This window comes from Macaca fascicularis, chromosome 13 (assembly GCF_037993035.2).
Source record: "Macaca fascicularis isolate 582-1 chromosome 13, T2T-MFA8v1.1".
Lineage (NCBI taxonomy): Eukaryota > Metazoa > Chordata > Mammalia > Primates > Cercopithecidae > Macaca > Macaca fascicularis.
Genome location: NC_088387.1, coordinates 77,750,047 through 77,766,126, shown reverse-complemented (window position 1 = coordinate 77,766,126; position 16,080 = coordinate 77,750,047). Strand labels below are relative to the sequence as shown.

At 43.3% G+C, this 16,080-nt stretch overlaps 1 protein-coding gene across 2 annotated transcripts in view; it reads left to right on the top strand.

The window, feature by feature from the left end:
* Positions 1-16,080, top strand: part of SLC3A1 (solute carrier family 3 member 1) — a 55,595-nt gene that overhangs the window by 11,344 nt on the left and 28,171 nt on the right. For both annotated transcript variants that reach the window (XM_065527117.2, XM_005575976.5), the window contains exons 5-6: positions 12,955-13,074; positions 13,982-14,106. In XM_065527117.2, the coding sequence (XP_065383189.1) occupies positions 12,955-13,074; positions 13,982-14,106 (245 nt within the window). The remainder of the gene's footprint in view (positions 1-12,954; positions 13,075-13,981; positions 14,107-16,080) is intronic.

Below are 16,080 nucleotides of genomic sequence, written 5' to 3'. Positions count from 1 at the left end.
ATAGATGGGATAACCCATGCACAACACTTCTGTACTCATTCAGTAAATATTAACATATTGCCTTCTCCATGCCAGGCCCTGTCCTAAGCACTAGGAATGCAGCAGTGAATAAAAGAAGCCTTACCCTCAAGGAGTCTCCAATGTACTGAGGGGAAAGCAGGCAATTAGCCACTAATATATATATATATATATATATATATATATATATATATATATATATATATATATGTAAATGTCAGGTGGTGGTGAATGCCGAGGGGAAGGGGCATCGGAGTGCCAGGTAAAAGTGGCTCTTCTGTATAAGGTGTGTAGGAGACGCCTTCTTATGATGAGATGCTGTTTAGACAAAAACCTGAAGTGGGAAGGGAACCATGAGACTATCTGGGGGAAGAGAATTTCAGGCAGAAAGAAGCAATGCAAAGGTCCCGAGGTGAGAGTGTAGTTCGTGTGTTTCAGGGATGGCATGGAAACCAGAGTGTAGGGTTGCCAAATTTAGCAAATAAAAATACAGGATATCCAGTTAAATTTTAAATGAATGATGCAACATTTGAGACATACTGCTACCAAAAAATTATTCATTGATTACCTGAAATTGAAATGTAATTGAGTGTCTTGTATTTTATCTGGCAACCCTACCAGTATCCTGGAGTGAAATGGGTTAGGGCGCTGAAGTAAGCAGTGGGGGCTGATCAGTTCTCACAATACAATTCACAAAACGTAACAGCTATGTCCTTCTTCTTGTTCTTGCTGCTCCTATGGCTACAGTGGCCAGAAACTTAGGTGAGTAGGGGAGTCCTCTGAGCCAAGTAGGCGGGGAGGAGACCTGAACAGAACAGGGAGCAGTGGGTGCCTTTCCACAGCTCGCCACATCAGCCAGATAGAGTGGATGTAAGCTGTCATGTTGGAGTCACTAGGGGCACCTAGAACCCTTGGTTTAGTTTAGTTTTATTTTGAAATAACAGTTTAATTGAGATACAATTCACATACCATAATATTCACCCCTTTTGAGTGTGTAATTTAGTGGTTTTAGTATATTCACAGAGTTGTGCAACCATCACTACCAATTTCATCACCTTTTTTTTTTTTTTTTTTTTGAGACAGTCTCACTCTGTCACCCAGGCTGGAGTATAGTGGCACAATCTTGGCTCACTGCAACTTGTGCCTCCTAGGTTCAAGCGATTCTCCTGCCTCAGCCTCCCGAGTAGCTGGGACTACAGGCATGTACCACCATGACCAGCTAATTTTTGTATTTTTGTAGAGACAGGGTTTTGCCATGTTGGCCAGGCTGGTCTCAAACTCCTGGCCTCAGATGATCCACCCGTCTCTGCTTCCCAAAGTGCTGGGATTACAGGTATGAGCCACTGTGCCCGGCCTAATTTCAGAACACTATTATCTTCTCAAAAAGAAACGCCATATCCATCAGCAGTCACTCCTTATGGCCTCCTCCCTTTCTTCCCCCACCCCCTGGAAACTACAAATCTACTTTCTATCTTTTTACCCACCTAAGCCTCAGTTAGATAGGTTTTGCCTATTCTGGATACTTTATACAATGGAATCATGCTGTATCTGTGCATCCCTGGTAGGTATCTATATCTATGTTTATTTGAGAAACTGCCAAGTTGTTTTTCAAAGCAGCTGCACCATTTTACATTTCCACTAACCACGCGTACAGGCTCTAATTTCTCCACATTCTCACCAACACTTGTGACTGCATGTGTTTTTTATTACAGTCACCCTGGTGGGTATGAAGCGGCATCTCACTGGTTGTATTTGCCAAATGCCTAAAGACGTTGATCATCTTTTCATGTGCTTGTTGTTCATTTGTATATCTGATTGTAGTAATGTCTATTCAAATCCTTTGCCCATTATTATTTTATTTTATTTTAGATAGAGTTTCGCTCTGTCACCCAGGCTGCAGTGCAATGGTGCAGTCTTGGCTCACTGCAACCCTAGTCTCCCAGGCTCAAGTGATTCTTGCACCTCAGCTTCCTGAGTACCTGGGACTATAGGCACGTACCACCACGCCCAGTTAATTTTTGTATTTTTTGTAGAGATGGAGTTTCTCTATGTTGGCCAGGCTGGTCTCGAACTCCCGGTATGGAGCAATCCTCCCTCCTTGACCTCCCACAGTGCTGGGATTACAGGTGTGAGCCACCGCACCTGGCCCTTTGCCTATTGTTAAATAGGGTTGTCTTTTTATTATTGGGTTGTAAAAGTTCTTTACATATTCCTTTTTTTTTTTTTTTTTTTTTTTTTTTTTTTGAGACAGGGTCTCACTCTGTTACCCAGGCTGGAGTGCAGTGGTGTGATCTCGGCTCACTGCAACCTCCACCTCCTGGGTTCAAGCAACTTTCTTGCCTCAGCCACCCAAGTAGCTGAGATTACAGGTGCATATCACCATACCTGGTTAATTTTTGTATTTTTAGTAGAGACAGGGTTTCACCGTGTTGGCCAGGCTGGTCTTGAACTTGTGGTCTCAAGCAGTCCTCCTGCCTCAGCTTCCCAAAGTGCTGGGATTATAGGCATGAGCCACTGCACTTGGCCTCTTTATGTATTCTTGATACATGATTTACAAATAATTTTTCCCATTCTGTTGGTTGTCTTTTTACTTTCTTGATGGTGCTTTTTGAAGCACAAGAGTTTTTAATTTTGATGATGTCCTATTTATTTATTTGTTTTTTGAGACAGAGTTATGCTCTTGTTACCCAGGCTGGAGTGCAGTGGTGCAATCTCGGCTCTCTGCAACCTCTGCCTCCTGGGTTAAAGCGATTCTCCTGCTTCAGCCTCCTGAGTAGCTGGCATTATAGGCATGTGCCAACACGCCCAGCTAATTTTTTGTGTTTTTAGTAGAGACAGGGGTTTTGTCATGTTGACCTCAGGTGATCTACCCGCCTTGGCCTCCCAAAGTGCAGGGATGACAGGCATAAGCCACCACGCCTGGCCCAATTTATTTATTTTTTTCTTTTGTTGCTTGTGCCTTTAGTGTCGTATCTAATAACCGTTGCTTAATCCAAGATCATGCAGATTTACTCCTATGTTTTCTTCTCAGTTTCGTAGCTTTAGCTCTTACATTTTAGGTTGTCTGTGATCCATTTTTAAATTAATTTTTATGTAGGGTGTGAAGGTAAGGAGTCCAACTTTTTTTTTTTTTTTTTTTTTTTTGCATGTGGCTATTCAGTTATTCCAGCAATATATGTTTAAAAATACTATTCTTTCCCTACTGAATTGTCTGGCAACTTTTGTTGAAAATAAATTGACCATAAATGCATGAGTTTATTTCTGGACTCTCAATTCTGTTCCATTCATCTATCTGTCTGTCCTTATGTCAGTACCACACACTGTCTGAATTACTAGCGCTTTGTACTAAGTTTTGAAATCTCGAAGTGTGAGTCCTACAACTTTGTTCTTTTTCCATATTGTCTGACTATTCCAAGTCCTTTGGATTTCCATATGAATTTTTGAGTCAGCTTGACAATTTTTGCAAATAAGGCTGCTGGGGTTTTGATAGGGATCGCATTGAATATAGCCATCTTATATTAAGCCTTCCAATCCATGAACGTGAGATGTCTTTCCATTTATTTACATGTTCTTTTATTTCTTTCAACAATGTTTTGTAGTTCTCAGAGTACATGTCTTGTACTTCTTTTGTTAAATGTATTCCTACAGACTACTTAGTTTTAAGCCTTTTTTTTTTTTTTAAACTATATATGTTTGGTGATTCCAGAATTTGTATGAATTGTTTTGGAATCTGTTCCAGAAGTAAGCACCATGAGTGAGGGCACCTTATCTCCATGGGGTTGTGGGGTGTAAACATGGTCAGCAGACTAACTAGGGGTTAGTTTTAAACTTCTCTGGTAGCCTGTGGACTCTCCTCTTCTTCATCACCTAAACTCCTTTGCATACCCCCCACGCCTCACGCTCTCCTCACACATTCTATGTGCTAAGTGCTGTACCTGGATAGATTAATGCTCAGAATAAGCCTAATTTACGAGGTTTTGTGATCATTTTACAGAGGAGAAAATTGAGGCTTAGATAGGTAAAGTCACCATCCTTGGGAGTCATGGTGCAGGATTGAAATCCAGACACTGGAACTTGAGTTCATGCTCTTAACCACAATCCTACACCTGCTTTGTATGTGTAGGCAATGTATGTGTTTCCTTCTGCATGCTTCGCTTTTTCTGCACAGTTTTTTCCAGGAGGTTTTCAGTTATAAATTGATAAATGTGAGTGTAAACCAGCTGTTTTACAGTTGGTTTATCAGGCAGTGGATTTTTCCAGTCTCCTTGTGGCAACACTGATGAATTGTCTGGGGATGTTTAGACAAGTGTGATAAATTCTGCCAAAATGTGCCAGCCAATACATTAATTATTTTTTTGACTAACCCAGCTGTGCTCTTCCAGATACCCAAGACTTGGAGTGTGTGGATAGGATCCTTATTTACTGGTCCTCTGGCTGAAATCCCTCATGTGATGAATCATTACTGCCTCCGGTTGAGAGATTAGACTTTATTTGCAAGACTGGTTTAGAAGATTTACTGTTAGAAGTAAATAAGAAATGCTGAGAAACTGAGAGGAAAGCCTCTTTGCTCCCGGAAAGGGACCTTTGGCATGAAGGAGACTTCTGTCACCCTCCTCCCCACCTTACCCCCAGCAGCGCTTGTTTCTGCAGTAGAGTTAAGCAGGTTAATAATTTGCAGCTTAGAGGGTTTGTGTGGAGGAGGCATTTGGAATGACTTGCCTGCATACCAACTTGTACTCCTGGAGCCTGAGCCCATTTCCTCCCCGCTGCTATCAGATTTTGCTTTATCTGCACAGTGGGAGGCTGGCATGCGGGGACATTACAGCGGAGAGCACCCTCTGCTCTCCGTGTCTTTCTCCTCCCCTTTGCACTGGCCATCAGGGGACTTGGCTCTGCTCTGAACCTCTTAGGGCTTGAGTGCTTTACCTGAAGAAGTCAGAAAACCTTCTCTGAGGTATCAGGGCTGTATATTTGTATGCTATTTTATACTTTTCCAATCACTTTGGTTTTTACTGGTCCTCCAAATTTCTTATTTGACAAATGAGGAAACTGAGGCACAGAGAGGTGAAGTAACCCAGCAGGTTAGCAGCATGGCAAGGAAGAGACTCCAGATGGCCTGGCCTCATGTCTGGGGTTTGGAGTGATCCTAGACCTGCCATATGGGAATGCTGAGCCCCACGGTAGGGACTGCTAGGGAGACCCAGCTGAAGAAGGAACCCAGAGCATAGGTGTAGGCTCTGTTCTTTCCCTACTAAGCATGATACTGCTGGAGGCAGCAGCTCAATTCAAAACACAATTCACTCACTACCTGCTTGATTATCTAGCTCTATGCTTGATAATAATACTTGTGCCATTTATTGCACCTCCTCTATGCCAGGCACATTATTATAATAATTCACTCATTTAACAATAGGTATTGTGTGTCTTGACCACGTGCTAAGGGTATAGGGGCTGGTAGGATAGATACCTTTTGTGGCCATCCTGGGGCTTATATTCTGGACTGGGAGGTGGACAATTAAACAGGCAATTACAATAAAATGTGCCAAGCGGTCATGACAGTAGGAGGTAGGCATACACAGGGCAAGCGTCTGACCTGGACACATTTTGCAGAGAAGGTGAAATACCTGAGGAACAGGCATGAGCCAAATGAAGAGGCATGGGTGGGAGTGTTTCTAGCAGAGGAAAGCATGGATGATGACACATTAGAGGTGCTGGGAGTTGTCCAATATCACTGGGATGTGATATATAGAGCAGGGAGTGACCCGATGAGACTAGAGAGGTCACCAGGGTCCAGGTCAGGAGCACCACTGAATGCCCTGGTAAGGATATGGGTTTAAAAGGTCTTAGGTATGGGCATGTTTTTGTTGTTGTTGTTTTTTTATTTTGAGAAATCAGTCTGGTTTTGGAGAAGGGGTTTGAGTAGGGCAGGTTTTGAGGCTTTGGGGCCAGGGAGGAGGATGGTGCAGTAATCGGGAAAGAAACTCTGGTGGCTTTAGGCCAGTGATGGAGGCATAGAAGTCCTGAGAAATCATCAGGACTCTGAGAGGAGTCCCGTGTGAACCCCAGGTTTCAGATTTGAATATGGGGTGGGTGACAGGACCATTTTCTGGGACAAGAGACACAGGAAGAGAGAGGGAAGTATCTTCGGTATGGAGAGTTGGAGCTGCCTGTGAGACATCCAAGTGTTCAGTGGACGGTGAGATATAAGGACACTGGGCTGGGCACGGTGGCTCACACCTGCAATCCCAGCACTTTGGGAGGCTGAGGTGGGTGGATCACGTGGTCAGGAGTTCAAGACCAACCTGGCCAACATGGTGAAAACCCATCTCTACTAAAAATACAAAAATTAGTCGGGCATGATGGTGGGCTCCTGTAATCCCAGCTACTCAGGAGGCTGAGGCAGGAGAATCGCTTGAACCCATGAGGCAGAGGTTGCAGTGAGCCAAGATCATGCCACTGCACTCCAGCCTGGGCGACAGAGCAAGACACTGTCTTGGGGGGAAAAAAAAAAGATATGAGGACACGGAGCTCAGGGAAAAGTCTGGTCTAGAGGTAAAACTTTGGGACTTGTTAACATGGCTGATGTCTACAGAGCTCAGGCAGGTGTTTGGTGAGCAAGAGGGTCAGCTGCAACTTAGCTGGAGCAAATTGCTCACGTGCGAATGAGGGCCAGGTGTTGGTAGAGCTTCCCATTAAAAGAAAAAACAAAGGAAGCCAGCCTAGCAAATAAGTCAGAGTGCCCTACAGTTGCAATTCTGCTGCCACCACTTACCAACCATGACCTTGTCAAAGGCACATCATCTTCCTGAGCCACAGTTTCCTCACTGGTAAAGGGGGACAATAATGGTATGTACCTAATGGGGTTACGTGAAGATTAAATGGTTTAACCTTTGTAAAGCACTTAGGATGCTGTGTTTTTTACTGTATACAGTACTTGTTAGTCAGTAAATTGATAAGTAAATAAATACTATTGTGAAGTGAAATGTCCAGAGGGTGTAAGATCGAGCCCCAAGGAGCACTGACATCAAAGAACGGCAGAAGAGACAGAGAAGGGAGGCAAACCAAGGGGCAGGGTGTCACAGAGCTAAGGTATCTGAGTGTTTCTACAAGACGAGATTGGTCAACAGTGTCAAATGATGCCTAGAGACTGGGTAATATAAAGACTGAAAGGGGTCCGGGCATGGTGGCTCATGCCTGTAATCTCAGCACTTTGGGAGGCCGAGGTGGGTGGATTACTTGAGGTCAGGAGTTCGAGACGAGCCTGGGCAAGATGGTGAAACTCCATCTCTACTAAAAATATAAAAATTAGCCAGATGTAGTGACAGGCACCTGTAATCCCAGCTACTCAGGAGGCGGAGGCAGGAGAATTGCTTGAACCCGGGAGGCAAAGGTTGCCGAGCTGAGATCACACCACTGTACTCCAACCTGGGTGACAGTGAGACTCCATCTCAAAAAAAAAAAAAAGAGAAGACTGAAAAGTCAATTGACTCTGGCAGCAATACCTTATTTACTCCATACAGAAACCCTCCATACTGTGTTATTGATGGAGACACTGAGCCTTAGCCGGTCTTGCAGATGCCCTGTGTCATGCAGCTGGACAGCAATAGAGCTGGGTTGTACCCAGAGGGTCAGATTCTGAAGTCCTTGATCTTTCCTCTACTTCCTGCTTCTGGAGGAGTTAGCAAAGAATTTTTCCAAGGTTTCTGAACATGAGTAGGGTCAGTTTTCTTTCTCTTGTCTCTAAGTAGAGGAATAGTTTCCCCTGTACTCTGAAATACCCTTTCTCATTCCTTCTTGAGATGGACAACCTGGGATTGATGACATTTTCAAGAGGTTGTCTTCTGTTTGTTTTTTTTTTGTTTTGTTTTGTTTTGTTTTTAAGTAGAGACAGGGTCTCACTTCGTTGCCCAGGCTGGTCTTGAACTCTTGAGCTCAAGTGATGCTCCCACCTCGGTCTCTGAAAGTGCTAGGATTACAGGCATGAGCCACCATGCCTGGCCAAAGAGGATGTCTTCTCTATCATCACATGTAAGAGTAGACAGGGCTTTTCCCAAACATGGCTTTTAAGGTAAACGGGCCCCCAAATGTCAGCCATCTGAAAAGGAAAGGCTTGGCTTGAGGTTCGGTGCATTTGGATATGTTAACTTGCTTCCTTAATGTTGACTTGCTTTCTTTTCACTCAGAGCAGTGAGTTATTTAAAGAGAAGAGTTAAAAGGTTCCCAGCGGAAAAATCAGGAGTGTGTGATGTCATGGGAGTCAGACAGGAGTCAAGGACGTAGTGTACAGTCCAGTTCCCAGAGTCCACGGCACCTATGTGGGTCACTAGACCTAGCCGACGTAGGCTCTGTGCCCATTTTTGCATCTGGAACCCTGGGAAGACCTTCACTGGAGTAAAGAGGGTTAACAATTAAAATCTGAAGCTCTCTTTTCTCTCCTGGTTGAGAGAATAAATAACATGAAGCAAATATTTTTCAAGAGCAAATTTTGGATTATCTTGGTGATAATCTGAATTATCAGCATTTAAAATGACTTTCAGAAAATGTCCATCAAGCTTTTACTGTTTTGTCTCATTAAACAATGATAATATTTTCGATTATGCCAGGACCATAAACCATCTGTGGGGTACAAGTTTCTCATGTTTAATGTCGGGTCAATATTTCACAGTGCTGAGATCTGGACTCTGTAAAGAAAAGGACTGGCTTTATTTTAGGAAATCAGTGCCCAAAACTTGATGTTTACACAGAATGGTGCTTCATGTTTTCCCACATTTTTGTCAGAGGCTGCTTGGATGCCTTCAGTTATTCGTCCTCTGCCCCAACCAATGTTCACACTTTTAAAGAACAGCACCACCTGGGGGTGGACCCGGATTGCGTGGGGTCTGAAGCTCATAGTAATTTAGGGCCTTTTAAAATAGAGCACAAAATTAAGTACAGAAAAGTTGGCATTTATTTAGAATGAGCAAAGAAGGGGAGTTAGATGGGTGAAAGTGAGAGGTCTTGAAGCTTAAGTTTGGTTAGCTTCATAATAAGGTCACTCCTGAAGCCACTGAAAACCTGTTCTAGAAATGAGGTGCCTTGCTTTGCCCCAAGACTTCTCTAGCCCATTCTCTGATGAATGGCTGCCACTTCCTGCTTGCCAGTTGCAAACCCTCCTCAGGGCGAATTGCTGTTTTACCCTCTTGTATTACCATGTTTCTCTTCTTTATCTCAGCTGTGATTTAAATATTTTTGTGTTGCTATTTGTCTAGCTGGAGATTCTAAAATAATCCGGGAGACCTAGGGCTGTGTCTGTTGTATTTTGCTTGTGGTTGTAGTTCCAGGGCTTGCCTAAGTGCCTGGTATATAGTAGGAGCTCAAATATTTACTGAATGGATGAATTTGGTAAAAGAGAAAGGCACTACTAAGAACAAATTTGTTTTTTATGCCCCAGAGAAAAATTCCACTGGGTAGAGATTACTGGAGGTTATTTGGGTCACCTGTGCCCATGATAAGAGTTATTCGCCCCAGAACCTGCTCTTAGGTATAAAAAATTGATTCGAGCTTCACTGTTCAAAATCTCAGCTTAAAGTGAATTGACGTGAGCAGTATTAACCCTTGCATTTAGCTGTTGAGACCCTTGACTTGAAACCTCCATATTCACATGCAGATAGAAGAAATGCTTCAAGTCAAAACAAGTTGATATGGTTTGGCTGTGTTCTCACCCGAGTCTTATCTTGAATTGGAATTCTTATAATCCCCAGGTGTCATGGGAGGGAGCAGGTGGAGATAATTGAATCATGGGTGTGGTTTCCTCCGTCCTGTTCTCGTGATAGTGAGTTCTGATGGTTTTATAAATGGGAGTTCTCCTGCACAAACTCTCCTGCCTGCTGTCATGTAAGATGTGACTTTGCTCCTCATTCGCCTTCTGCCATGATTGTGAGGCCTCCCCAGCCCTGTGAAACTGTGAGTCAATTAAACAGCTTTACTTCACAAATTACCCAGTCTTAGGTATGTCTCTATTAGCAGCATGAGAACAAACTCTAATACACGAGTGAACTGTAGGATAGTTGTCATTTGGGATCTGTGGCTCTGTTCCCCTCCACAGGTGAAAATTGGTTGTTTAACTCTAGTACTTTACTGATGGTTCTGCTCTAAAACGATATATACATTCCTGTGAAACCTTCCATACAACAAGAGATGAGCCAAGAGAAAAGTAGGGAGAGCCACTGTTCCTTTGCAGAGCTTGTGAGCAGGTGCTAGAGCAGGCCTCGCTGGGAGGGGCTGGCTGGGGGGTTGAGGCGAGTAGCTGAGGCTCAGGCCCTCTGCTTTTCAAGGTCACCTGGTCTTCCCACCTGTCCCAGTACAGGCCAGGCCAGCCTCTGCCTCCATGCTTGGCTCATGTTGTCCCATTCCCACCCTCCGTTGAAATCCTACCAGGTCATCTAGGTCAAGTTCAAGCTCTAGCTCTTCCTTCTCCTGTGGTGCCCACCCACATTATTTTGAAATGTCTTGAAGCTCTTGCAGCCCTGTAGGCAGAGGTATCTACGCTCATGAGGACCTGCATTATTAGGTGACCATCCCTTGTCCCACATGTCCCCAACTATTCTGTAGACCTGAAGCCAGGGAACTTGCTGTACTTCTGTAATGTTTGGTTATTCAGGCTCAATACGTCATTCTTTCATGCTACAATTGGTTCACTAAGTACCAGGTGCTGTGTCAGAGGCCTACAGATGTGTACCACCACGCCCAGCTAATTTTTCATTTTTTGTAGAGACAGGGTTTTGTCATGTTGCCCGGCTGGTCTAGAACTCCTGGGCTCAAGCGATCCTCCCACCTCAGCCTCCTAAATTGCTGAGATTACAGGTGTGAGCCATCACACCTGGCTAGAAAAATCTTTTCAAGGTTCGTCCATGTTGTAGCATGTGTCAGCACATCGTTCCTTTCCAAGGCCAAATATTCATCATATGGACAGACCATTGGGGTGGCTTCCACTTTCTGGCTATGATGAATAATGCTGCTATGAATATTTGTGAACAGGTTTTTGCGTGGACATAAATTTTCATTTCTCTTGGGTATATACCTATGCGTGAAATTGCTGGTTCTTATGGTAACTTGATGTTTAACCTTTTGGGGAAATGTCATACTATACAGTTGATTCTTCACACATCAGATCTTTAAAAAATGTAAGTCAGCCCACAGCCTTTTCTGCTTAAAAATCCCTCCAGAGGTTTCCTATCACTCTCACACAAATCCCAGATCTTTCCTGTTAGCTACAAAGCTGAGCATGATGAGCTAGTTCTCTTTACCTCCTTCTATTCACTTACGCTCCTCTGGCCACACTGTCCACCCCCTACCTCCGCCACTGCCCTTTTTTTTTTTTTTTGAAACAGGATCTCCTTCTGCCACCCAGGCTGGAGTGCAGTGGCATGATCTCGGCTCACTGCAACCTCCGACTTTCAGGTTCAAGCCATTCTCATGTTCAGCCTCCCAAGTAGCTGGGACTACAGGTGCATGCCTCCATGCCAGACTCATTTTTGTGTTTTAGTAGAGACGGGGTTTTACCATGTTGGCCAGGCTGGTCTCAAACTCCTGGCCTTAAGTGATCCACTCACCTCAGCCTCCCAAAGTGCTGGGATCATAGGCGTGAGCCACCGCACCCGACCTAACCACTTATTCGCACCAGTCTTCATCTCTCTAATCTTTGGCATCAGCATTAAAAATGCCTGGGAACCAGGCAGGCCACGGTGATGTGCTCAGGAGCAGGTGAGGCATGGGAGAGGCTGAGCAGGCAATGACTACCTTCTCTCTAGCAAGGTGTGTTGGGAGAGTAGGGCAGGAGAGGAGAGAGAGCCAGGGGCATTCATACAATAATTGGATTTCCAGCACACACCTTAGGAAGAAATTCTGTCACCAAAGAATAAAATGCAATGTATGAGAACCTGGATTTTCAGGTTTAACTATTTTTGCTTGGGATCAATTTTCTGTGAAATTAAAGCCAGTGGAATAATGTATGTTTCATCTTTTTTAAGAAGGAGTTTTGCCCTTGTTGTTCAGGCTGGAGTGCAATGGCCCGATCTCGGCTCACCACAACTTCTGCCTCCCGGGTTCAAGCGATTCCCCTGCCTCAGCCTCCCGAGTAGCTGGGATTACGGGCATCCGCCACCACGCCTGGCTAATTTTTGTATTTTTAGTAGATATGGGGTTTCATCATGTTGGCCAGCCTGGTCTCAAACTCCTGACCTCAGGTGATCCGCCTGCCTCAGCCTCCCAGAGCGCTGGTATTATAGGTGTGAGCCACCGCACCTGGCCTATTTCATCTTTTATTATCTGAGTGTCTTCGAGACAACACTTGTATCTGAGTTTTACCACAGGATCATCACTATTCTTAGTTATTTACTCGGTTGATGGTTGATTCTATTTTGTTTTGTGTTCCTTCCATATTACTCTTAGCAGGAGATCCTTTAATACCTAAGGACTTCACCTCTCATTCACCTTCCTAGTAAGGAGTGAAATATTTAACTATTGAACAATGTGTTATTTTCTTTTAAGTTTGCAGTGACGCTTAAGGAGTTGGGCATGAGGGAGATAAGAAACTTTCCCAGTTTATCCTGAGTCCTATCTTTTATTATGGTTTCATTCTTTCATTTCTAGTGGATTCTCTAAGCTTTGGAAACATCCTCATAACATCCATTACAAACGTAACTAATTGTAATTCTGAATTCAAATATGAAGGAGGTGTGGGAGTCACTAAATGCAGTTACTTGAGAGTACATTATAGTAAGGCAGTTATGCTAAATACATAAAAAATAGGCTATGTGAATATGTGAATACTGTGCTTGTTCTATATGTAGATATCTATTTTATGATGCCAAGTCATTAACAGTCAAAACTTTTATGAAACATTGTGATAATAAAGTGTAGTTAATGTAACCAAGCATTTTGCTTCTTCATCTTTAGGAAATTTTACGGTTCTGGCTCACAAAGGGTGTTGATGGTTTTAGCTTTGATGCTGTTAAATTTCTCCTAGAAGCAAAGCATCTGAGAGATGAGATCCAAGTAAATAAGACCCAAATCCCGGTAAAGTTTTATTTTAAACGTTTTTCTTTTGCCTTTTCTGAAAATGTCATCATGAGTGTTTTCTTTCTCAGCCTGAGATACCAATTACAAAGATGAGTTTTGTCCTGTGTCTAGCAAGCACCTCGGTTCATTTCTTTAGGAAATGCGCAAGAGTTTCAAATGCATATGCACGAGGTGTTTTTTTTCCACTGGTTCCCTCCAGAGCGAGGGATCCCTTGGCGTCCTTCAGTGACAAGGGTTCTGAAGACATGGACAGTGTGGCCTCTACCAAGGGCCACAAAATAGAGGACATTTACTCCTGCAATTTTGTCATCTGACATAAGTTCAAGTGAGGAGGCCTTGGCTTGTATGAGATGTTATCTTTTGTTTTGATTCTAGGAGATTATTGTCATCCTAAAAAGACATAAAAATGAGACATTGACTTAGAAATCCTACAAAGATATAGAAATCAGGAAAAGTTTACTGAAACCCTGAGAAAAGTATAACAGTAAGGAGAAAGGATAGTGGTGGCAAAGAAACAAATTTAAGTGCATGATGTTAATATTTTTGTGAGCAGATAAAGTATAATAATGAGCTCTATAACCACTAAGATCATTTTCTTTGTCTTTTAAAGTGTCTGAAACATTTTGACAATTACATGTTGAGGAGGACTTTGTAATCAATGTTTTGCTTGGTAAAATTTATTTGCTAAAATGGGTGACAGTTTACTAGAGAAATATTGCTTAGTAGATTTATAAAGTTAACAACTTGAGCATCAAATGAAGTATTCTTCTCCATCCACAAAACCATGTTTGAGTGTGTGTCTCGCTTGGCTTGAGCCCTTTGAAGAGGTTGTCTACATTCACATAGAGCCAGCTGTGGGCATGCGATGTATGAAATGATAACCATGTCGTCCTGGTTTTCAAAGGACACGGTCACACAATACTCGGAGCTGTACCATGACTTCACCACCACGCAGGTGGGAATGCATGACATCGTCCGCAGCTTCCGGCAGACCATGGACCAATACAGCACGGAGCCCGGCAGATACAGGTGACCACGGCACATGCTCTCATTCTTCCCAGGCTTAGTGTGTGATCTGCAGTGTATCCCTCACAACCAAGTGTATTTGGAGGTTCAAGTAATAATGTAACAAGCCTGCATAATTATAATTGATTACAGTTTGGTTATACCAGGGCCTGCCATATTCCTTTCCTGTTTGCTTACTTTGCTGACTTTCAGTTTCCTCTTTTGTAAAATGATGCAGATCGATCACACTACTACTTCACGGGAGTTTTGTGAAAATTAGGTTAATTAAAAAGAGATTATATTAGCTAAATGTTAACCATGAACCATTGTTTTTTTCTTTTTTAAAAACCAGCTCCAGGCTGGACACAGTGGCTCATGCCTGTAAACCCAGCACTGTGGGAGGCCAAGGCAGGCGGATCATGAGGTCAGGAGTTCGAGACCATCCTGGCCAACGTGGTGAAACCCTGTCTCTACTAAAAATACAAAAATTAGCTGGGCCTGGTGGTGGGCGCCTATAATACCAGCTACTTGGGAGGCTGAGGCAGGAAAATCACTTGAACCCGGGAGGCAGAGGTTGCAGTGAGTCAAGATTGTGCCACTGCACTCCAGCCTGGGCAAGAGAGCGAGACTCCATCTCAAAAAAATAAAAATAAAAAAAAAAAGAACCAAAAAAACAGAACCAGCTCCAGCTGGGTGCAGTGGCTTATGCCTGTAATCCCAGCACTGTGGGAGGTCGAGGCTGGTGGATCACCTGACGGTGTTTGAGACCAGCCAGGGCAACATGGCGAAAACCCTCCTCTACTAAAACTACAGTAATTAGCCAGCCATGGTGGCGCATGCCTGTAATCCCAGCTACTCGGGAGGCTGAGGCAGGAGAATTGCTTGAACCCGGGAGGTGGAGGTTGCGGTGAGTGGAGATCATGCCATTGTACTCCAGCCTGGGCAACAGAGCAAGACTCCATCTCAAGAAAAAAAAATAAAATACCAGCTCCTTCTCTGTAGTATTATTTTTATCATTGTTATTGGATATGTAGTTTCCTTGCACAGTATGAATCCATATGTTTCAGCTAAAGTACCAGGACCACAGCTTTGGAATCAGGTAGGCCTGAAGGAGTCCTGCTCTGTAGCTGTGTGATCTAGGGCCAGTTAATTAACATAAGTCTCAGTTTTCTCATCAATAAAAAAGTGATAGCAGTAACCTCTATAAGGCTGTTGTGAGATTAAATTAGATAATGTATATAAAGTACTTAAAGTAGTGCCTGGATCATAATAAATACTCAATAAAATTACCCATCATTAAGTTTATATAGATCACCCAACAGAATCAATAGGAATTAAATTAAATTCATCTCCTTAAAGTAGGTACTCCGATTACTGTCTCCATTTTATAGATAAGGAAACTGAGGCTCTGAGCATGCAGGTAATGTCCACAGGTAGGAGTGGCAACTATGGGATTTGAACTGAAGCAGTTGGGCTCCAGAGACCATGTACTTATCCATAAATATGCTGCCTCACATAGCTAAAGCCAGCATTTCAGGTGAATGGGTCTTCACCAAACAGCGTTTTGCTTTCAGCAATTGAGAGTGCACACCAATAATAAGGAAAGACTTTATAGGGACTCAAATACAAGGGGAAGTTCTTTTGGAGAAAATACCTCACCTTATTTGCAGACATAAACTTCAGATTCTAAATGGAGTGATGAGAATTGCTAAAGAAAGTCTTCATGGATGTCAATGAGTTTTAGTGTCAGGATGTTACTGATTTTTGATTCTAGGAGATTATTTCTCCTAGGATTTTCTAGGTTTAGAAAGAAAAGAACAGACTGGGCATGGTGGCTCACGCCTGTAATCCCAACACTTTGGGAGGCCGAGGCAGGTGGATCACTTGAGGTCAGGAGTTTGAGACAAGCCTGGCCAACATGGTGAAAGCCCGTGTCTATTAAAAACACAAAAAAATTAGCTGGGCTTGGTGGCGGGCGCCTGTAATCCCAGCTATTCG